Below are 8,610 nucleotides of genomic sequence, written 5' to 3'. Positions count from 1 at the left end.
ATATATATATATATATATATATAAACCCACAATGAATATAAATTCCATATTTACCTGAAGCGTAAGACAATCACTCTGATAAAGGAAGGATATTTTGCTCTGTAGATTGGTTCAAGCTGTAACATACAATAACAGGCAGTCACAACCACAATCAGAATGAAACTTTTCATTTGTTAAATTACATTGATAACTGTTGAGGACTTTTTTACTTTAAGAGGGGAAAAACAAAATGTGTAAATTCTTTATGGTAAACTAAACAATTAAAATAAAAACAAACACCTATACAGTATGTTTGGCTTTGGTCTAAAACATCTGTTGTGTCTTAAATACAGGCAAGATATTTTCTGTGTGTCACCTGTGAATCTTGTACGTTTATTTTAACTCACCTGAGATCTGACAAGGTCAGCCCTTGACTTGAAAGCCTGAGAGTTTACATCACTGAGTTCAACTATAAATATGTCAAAAGAGCGAAACACCAGAGCTGTTAGATACACAGGTACAAATTTTGTAGTTGTAGTCGTAGGCACTTTAGTTGTAGATGTCAAGCGTCTTGTTGTTGTCGTCGGTGTTGTTGTTGTTGTTGTTGTTGTTGTTGTTGTCATCGCTGTTGTCGCCGTTGTTGTTGTTGATGCTGTAGTTGAAGTAGTCATGTTTATAACTGTAAGAAAGAAGATGGAAAAAATTAGATAAACAAAATATTATGCCTTACAGCCTTTTTTCTGTTTCATTACAGTTTAAATGTACTGTGTATTTTGTGTGTCATTCTTAAATACATAAGACTAGTACTATATTATAAATTCTGCAAGGGTTATCAATAATACAAGATCCATTGAGCAAAAGTGCTTGGCATAGTTTTTCTTTTTTATGATTTGTACTTTATTGATTTTCTTATTTGCAAATAAGAAATAATAAAAAACAATCATGCACCTGACATATAAACAAACCACTAAAACAACAACAACAACAAAAAACATTCATAAAGCAAATCAGATATAAATGAGTAAATAGATTAAAAGGGGGGTGTTGCCAGTACCAAGAGTTCCTACTAGAAGCTGTATCATATTTACCATAGAAATTATTTTCATCTCGCCACATGCTTGGTACTACTGTGGATTACAGAAATGCACATTTTCCCCCCCATTTATCAAAATAAATATTAATCCTCCTATGTAGACTATAGGAAAAATTTTTCGATGGCTGCCACCCGGCCTAAGTTCGAAAGCCACTCAAAAATCAGAGGCCTTCCAGAAGATTTCCAGTTTTTCACAATCACCCGTCTGCCTAGCATGATGCAGCTCTGTATCCACTCTGATTCAGCCTTTTTAACATGACTTAAAGGGCAAGGGTCACCAAGGATGTATAAGCTTGGGCAGAGATCATACTAGGCCTGTGATATCTTTACAATAGGCACAGTTTTTCTAAGACTTTCAGAATTTGCAAGATGTGTTCTGAAATGCAAGCAAACTTACCCGAACCATTGACTGAAATTGAATAAGGAGTTATATTCAGGGGGTTGACATCTCCTGTTATCACTGCTGTAAAGAGGGTGTCTGAAATCTCTTGAACGGTTGGAACAGATTGTGTGGAGTTGAAAACTAGTTGTGTTTCTGTGATGATTGACCCTGGCCTGGAAAATATAGAAGAATTTCACATAATATTCCTTAATATGAGCATATTACCACTATATAATAAGTTTACTGCATTATCTTGTTTGTTCTGTTTTTTAAACCCACAGTGCACATACATTCCATATTTACCTGAAACGCAAGACGATCACTTCGATAAAAGAAGGATATTTTGCTCTGTAGATTGGTCTAAGCTGTAACATACAATAACAGGCAGTCACAACCATGATCAGAAATAACATTTGATTTATTAAATTACATATATTACTGTTGAGGATTTCTATACTTTATGAGGGGAAAAACAAAGGGTGCGTCTCAATCAGCTCCCTAGCTCAGTAGTCAGGGCACTGATCAGGGAGTCGGCCCTTTTAAGGGCTGCCTCAATCGCGAAATACATTCGCTCCCTGAAAAATCCCACAATGCACTGCAAAAACTAGGGAGCATAGGTGCTCACAATGCTCCCTTACCGAAATCACGTCACATTTCTGAAGCGCAAACATAAACCACACGAGCCAACCCATACAGTCTATGGAGCCAACTCGATAAATATAATGATATGCGATAGAAGATTGGGGGGAGAAAAAAAAAATTTCAACATAAACACACATCGCTACACAGGTAAGGATCACATCTTGTTAATATTTATAATTAATATTTGGTTGAAATGTTGTAAGAACATGTAAAAGAAGAATGTGTTTAAAGAGAATAAAACATAATATAAAAACGACTGGTCCTCCCTGTTGTTGATTAATTACATCGGTGGCGTTCTACAATGTTGTCCGTTGACGTTGTACATAGTCATGTCACCAGAAATTGAGTAATCACTGTCCCAATGTGCAGTGAGCCAGGGTACTTACCAGTGACCGAATTCGTGTACACGATATACTGATTCACGAGCTAGGGAGCTGATTGAGATGCACACAAAGTGTCATTAATTAATGGTAAACTAAACAATTTAAATAATAACAATACCCAAACAAACTCCTGTATATGTTTGGCTTTGGTTTAAAATGTCTGCTGTCTGTTCTCTTAATTTATAGGCAAGATATTTTTTGTGTGTCACCTGTGAATCTTGTAAGTTTATTTTAACTCACCTGAGATCTGACAAACTCAGCTCTTGACTTGAAGGCCTGCGAGTTTGAATCATTGAGTTCAACTATAAATGTGTCAAAAGAGCGGAACACCAGATCTGTTAGATACACAGGTACAATTTTTGTAGTTGTAGTCGTAGGCACTATAAATGTAGATGTCAAGGGTCTTGTTGTTGTTGCATTAGTGGTTGAGAGAGTGGTTTTTTTAGTGGTTGAGGCAAATGAATTTGTCGATGTTCCAGCTGTGCTACCAGTCGTAGTGTTAAAGGTAGTTGAATAGGGAGTTGCTGAAGTAAAAACTGAAGTTTCTGTTTTTAGTGCAGAGAATCCTTTTGTTGTTGTTGTTGTTGTTGTTGCAGATGTTTCAATGGTACTAACAGATGTACTCTCAGAGGCATTTGATGATGGAGAGAATGAGATAAACGTTGGTGGTGATGTCATGGTAACTGCTCCACTAGTAGCAGGACCTGGTATGGATGTTGTACTTCCGAAGGCTGTTGAAGATTCAGTGACTGAGGCATAAGAAGACGTTTGTGTTTGTGGCACGGCTGTGATAAATATTCCACTGGTGGTGGATGTTCCAGCAGCAGTTGTTGTGGTAGTTGAGGGCCCTGTTGTTGTAGCTGTAGGTGTTGTGGATGTTGTGCTTGTACTGACGGCGTTGCTTTCAATAGTGGTTGAAGAGGGAATCACAGAAGTTCCTGCAGAAGATGTTATTTGTGGTGATGCTGTGGAAACTCCTGCAGTAGTAGTTCCAGAAACAGTTGATGTCACTGTTGAAGGATGTGTTGTTGTAGCTGTTTGTGGATGTGTTGTTGTAGCTGTTGGTGTTGTGGATGTTGTGGCTGTACTGACAGTGGTGCTTTCAATAGTGGTTGAAGAAGGACTCACAACAGGTACTGCAGTAGATGTTGTCTGTGGCGCTGTTGTGGAAACTCCTGCAGTAGTAGTTCCAGCAGCAGTTGATGTCACTGTTGAAGGATGTGTTGTTGTATCTGTTGGTGTTGTGGATGTTGTGGCTGTACTGATAGTGGTGCTTTCAATAGTGATTAAAGAGGGAATGACAGAAGTTTCTGCAGTAGTTGTTTTCCGTGGCGCTGATGTGGGAACTGCTGCAGTAGTAGTTCCAGCAGCAGTTGATGTCACTGTTGAAGGATGTGTTGTTGTATCTGTTGGTGTTCTGTTGTTGTAGCTGTTGGTGTTGTGGATGTTGTGGCTGTACCGACAGTGGTGCTTTTAATTGAGGTTGAAGAAGCACTCACAACAGGTACTGCAGTAGTTGTTTTCCGTGGCGCTGTTGTGGAAACTCCTGCAGTAGTAGTTCCAGCAGCAGTTGATGTCACTATTGAAGGATGTGTTGTTGTATCTGTTGGTGTTCTGTTGTTGTAGCTGTTGGTGTTGTGGATGTTGTGGCTGTACCGACAGTGGTGCTTTTAATTGAGGTTGAAGAAGCACTCACAACAGGTACTGCAGTAGTTGTTTTCCGTGGCGCTGTTGTGGAAACTCCTGCAGTAGTAGTTCCAGCAGCAGTTGATGTCACTATTGAAGGATGTGTTGTTGTATCTGTTGGTGTTCTGTTGTTGTAGCTGTTGGTGTTGTGGATGTTGTGGCTGTACCGACAGTGGTGCTTTTAATTGAGGTTGAAGAAGCACTCACAACAGGTACTGCAGTAGTTGTTTTCCGTGGCGCTGTTGTGGAAACTCCTGCAGTAGTAGTTCCAGCAGCAGTTGATGTCACTATTGAAGGATGTGTTGTTGTATCTGTTGGTGTTCTGTTGTTGTAGCTGTTGGTGTTGTGGATGTTGTGGCTGTACCGACAGTGGTGCTTTTAATTGAGGTTGAAGAAGCACTCACAACAGGTACTGCAGTAGTTGTTTTCCGTGGCGCTGTTGTGGAAACTCCTGCAGTAGTAGTTCCAGCAGCAGTTGATGTCACTATTGAAGGATGTGTTGTTGTATCTGTTGGTGTTCTGTTGTTGTAGCTGTTGGTGTTGTGGATGTTGTGGCTGTACCGACAGTGGTGCTTTTAATTGAGGTTGAAGAAGCACTCACAACAGGTACTGCAGTAGTTGTTTTCCGTGGCGCTGTTGTGGAAACTCCTGCAGTAGTAGTTCCAGCAGCAGTTGATGTCACTATTGAAGGATGTGTTGTTGTATCTGTTGGTGTTCTGTTGTTGTAGCTGTTGGTGTTGTGGATGTTGTGGCTGTACCGACAGTGGTGCTTTTAATTGAGGTTGAAGAAGCACTCACAACAGGTACTGCAGTAGTTGTTTTCCGTGGCGCTGTTGTGGAAACTCCTGCAGTAGTAGTTCCAGCAGCAGTTGATGTCACTATTGAAGGATGTGTTGTTGTATCTGTTGGTGTTCTGTTGTTGTAGCTGTTGGTGTTGTGGATGTTGTGGCTGTACCGACAGTGGTGCTTTTAATTGAGGTTGAAGAAGCACTCACAACAGGTACTGCAGTAGTTGTTTTCCGTGGCGCTGTTGTGGAAACTCCTGCAGTAGTAGTTCCAGCAGCAGTTGATGTCACTATTGAAGGATGTGTTGTTGTATCTGTTGGTGTTCTGTTGTTGTAGCTGTTGGTGTTGTGGATGTTGTGGCTGTACCGACAGTGGTGCTTTTAATTGAGGTTGAAGAAGCACTCACAACAGGTACTGCAGTAGTTGTTTTCCGTGGCGCTGTTGTGGAAACTCCTGCAGTAGTAGTTCCAGCAGCAGTTGATGTCACTATTGAAGGATGTGTTGTTGTATCTGTTGGTGTTCTGTTGTTGTAGCTGTTGGTGTTGTGGATGTTGTGGCTGTACCGACAGTGGTGCTTTTAATTGAGGTTGAAGAAGCACTCACAACAGGTACTGCAGTAGTTGTTTTCCGTGGCGCTGTTGTGGAAACTCCTGCAGTAGTAGTTCCAGCAGCAGTTGATGTCACTATTGAAGGATGTGTTGTTGTATCTGTTGGTGTTCTGTTGTTGTAGCTGTTGGTGTTGTGGATGTTGTGGCTGTACCGACAGTGGTGCTTTTAATTGAGGTTGAAGAAGCACTCACAACAGGTACTGCAGTAGTTGTTTTCCGTGGCGCTGTTGTGGAAACTCCTGCAGTAGTAGTTCCAGCAGCAGTTGATGTCACTATTGAAGGATGTGTTGTTGTATCTGTTGGTGTTCTGTTGTTGTAGCTGTTGGTGTTGTGGATGTTGTGGCTGTACCGACAGTGGTGCTTTTAATTGAGGTTGAAGAAGCACTCACAACAGGTACTGCAGTAGTTGTTTTCCGTGGCGCTGTTGTGGAAACTCCTGCAGTAGTAGTTCCAGCAGCAGTTGATGTCACTATTGAAGGATGTGTTGTTGTATCTGTTGGTGTTCTGTTGTTGTAGCTGTTGGTGTTGTGGATGTTGTGGCTGTACCGACAGTGGTGCTTTTAATTGAGGTTGAAGAAGCACTCACAACAGGTACTGCAGTAGTTGTTTTCCGTGGCGCTGTTGTGGAAACTCCTGCAGTAGTAGTTCCAGCAGCAGTTGATGTCACTATTGAAGGATGTGTTGTTGTATCTGTTGGTGTTCTGTTGTTGTAGCTGTTGGTGTTGTGGATGTTGTGGCTGTACCGACAGTGGTGCTTTTAATTGAGGTTGAAGAAGCACTCACAACAGGTACTGCAGTAGTTGTTTTCCGTGGCGCTGTTGTGGAAACTCCTGCAGTAGTAGTTCCAGCAGCAGTTGATGTCACTATTGAAGGATGTGTTGTTGTATCTGTTGGTGTTCTGTTGTTGTAGCTGTTGGTGTTGTGGATGTTGTGGCTGTACCGACAGTGGTGCTTTTAATTGAGGTTGAAGAAGCACTCACAACAGGTACTGCAGTAGTTGTTTTCCGTGGCGCTGTTGTGGAAACTCCTGCAGTAGTAGTTCCAGCAGCAGTTGATGTCACTATTGAAGGATGTGTTGTTGTATCTGTTGGTGTTCTGTTGTTGTAGCTGTTGGTGTTGTGGATGTTGTGGCTGTACCGACAGTGGTGCTTTTAATTGAGGTTGAAGAAGCACTCACAACAGGTACTGCAGTAGTTGTTTTCCGTGGCGCTGTTGTGGAAACTCCTGCAGTAGTAGTTCCAGCAGCAGTTGATGTCACTATTGAAGGATGTGTTGTTGTATCTGTTGGTGTTCTGTTGTTGTAGCTGTTGGTGTTGTGGATGTTGTGGCTGTACCGACAGTGGTGCTTTTAATTGAGGTTGAAGAAGCACTCACAACAGGTACTGCAGTAGTTGTTTTCCGTGGCGCTGTTGTGGAAACTCCTGCAGTAGTAGTTCCAGCAGCAGTTGATGTCACTATTGAAGGATGTGTTGTTGTATCTGTTGGTGTTCTGTTGTTGTAGCTGTTGGTGTTGTGGATGTTGTGGCTGTACTGATAGTGGTGCTTTCAATAGTGATTAATGGGGGAATCAAAGAAGTTACTGCAGTAGTTGTCGTCTGTAGTGCTGTTGTGGAAACTCCTGCAGTAGTAGTTCCAGCAGCAGTAGATGTCACTGTTGAAGGATGTGTTGTGGATGTTGTGGCTGTACTGATAGTGATGCTTTCAATAGTGATTAATGGGGGAATCACAGAAGTTACTGCAGTAGTTGTCGTCTGTGGCGCTGTTGTGGAAATTCCTGCAGTAGTAGTTCCAGCAGCAGTAGATGTCACTGTTGAAGGATGTGTTGTGGATGTTGTGGCTGTACTGACAGTGGTGCTTTTAATAGTGGTTGAAGAAGCACTCACAACAGGTACTGCAGTAGTAGTCGTCTGTGGTGCTGTTGTGGAAACTCCTGCAGTAGTAGTTCCAGCAGCAGTAGATGTCACTGTTGAAGGATGTGTTGTGGATGTTGTGGCTGTACTGATAGTGGTGCTTTCAATAGTGATTAATGGGGGAATCACAGAAGTTACTGCAGTAGTAGTCGTCTGTGGCGCTGTTGTGGAAATTCCTGCAGTAGTAGTTCCAGCAGCAGTAGATGTCACTGTTGAAGGATGTGTTGTGGATGTTGTGGCTGTACTGATAGTGGTGCTTTCAATAGTGATTAAAGGGGGAATGACAGAAGTTTCTGCAGTAGTTGTTTTCTGTGGCGCTGTTGTGGAAACTCCTGCAGTAGTAGTTCCAGCAGCAGTAGATGTCACTGTTGAAGGATGTGTTGTGGATGTTGTGGCTGTACTGATAGTGGTGCTTTCAATAGTGATTAAAGGGGGAATGACAGAAGTTTCTGCAGTAGTTGTTTTCTGTGGCGCTGTTGTGGAAACTCCTGCAGTAGTAGTTCCAGCAGCAGTTGATGTCACTGTTGAAGGATGTGTTGTTGTAGCTGTTGGTGTTGTGGATGTTGTGGCTGCACTGACAGTGGTGCTTTCAGTAGGGGTTGAAGTGGGGATCACAGAAGTTACTGCAGAAGATGTTGTTTGTGGAGCTGTTGTGGAAAATCCTGCAGTAGTAATTCCAGCAAGAGTTGTGACTGCTGTTGTTGTTGCTGTTGTTATTGATGTTTCTTTAACACTACTAAGAGATGTTTCAGCTACAGTTGTGACTGTGGAAGTGTCTGTTGTAGATTTTTCTGCTGCTCTAGTGGTGGATGTTTCAGCAGGAGTTGCTGTGATTGTGGAGGGCTCTGTTGTTGTAGACGTTTCTGCTGCACTAGTGGTGGATGTTTCAGCAGGAGTTGTTGTGATTGTTGAGGGCTCTGTTGTTGTAGATGTTTCAGCTGCAGCTGTTGTGATTGTGGTAGTGTCTGGTGTTGTAGATGTTTCTGCTGCACTAGTGGTGGATGTTTCATCAGGAGTTGTTGTGATTGTGGAAGTCTCCATTGTTGTAGATGTTTCTGTTTCACTAGTGGTGGATGTTTCATATGGAGTCGTGGTTGTGGAAGTCTCTTTTGTTGTAGATGTTTCTGCTGCACTAGTGGTG

General features: G+C 42.0%; 1 protein-coding gene across 1 annotated transcript in view; it reads right to left on the bottom strand.

Annotated features, from left to right (window-relative positions):
* Window positions 1-8,610, bottom strand: part of LOC107746114 (mucin-5AC-like) — a gene marked incomplete at its 5' end in the record, with an annotated part of 13,184 nt that overhangs the window by 3,892 nt on the left and 682 nt on the right. The window contains 6 exons of the mRNA XM_016560210.1: window positions 55-116; window positions 387-658; window positions 1,470-1,627; window positions 1,758-1,819; window positions 2,720-3,932; window positions 7,015-8,292. Coding sequence (XP_016415696.1) covers window positions 55-116; window positions 387-658; window positions 1,470-1,627; window positions 1,758-1,819; window positions 2,720-3,932; window positions 7,015-8,292 — 3,045 coding nt within the window. The remainder of the gene's footprint in view (window positions 1-54; window positions 117-386; window positions 659-1,469; window positions 1,628-1,757; window positions 1,820-2,719; window positions 3,933-7,014; window positions 8,293-8,610) is intronic.

Source organism: Sinocyclocheilus rhinocerous, unplaced genomic scaffold (assembly GCF_001515625.1).
Source record: "Sinocyclocheilus rhinocerous isolate Xijiao unplaced genomic scaffold, SAMN03320098_v1.1 scaffold107, whole genome shotgun sequence".
Lineage (NCBI taxonomy): Eukaryota > Metazoa > Chordata > Actinopteri > Cypriniformes > Cyprinidae > Sinocyclocheilus > Sinocyclocheilus rhinocerous.
Note: the sequence above shows the minus strand (reverse complement) of the source record. Positions and strands in the feature narration are given on the sequence as shown.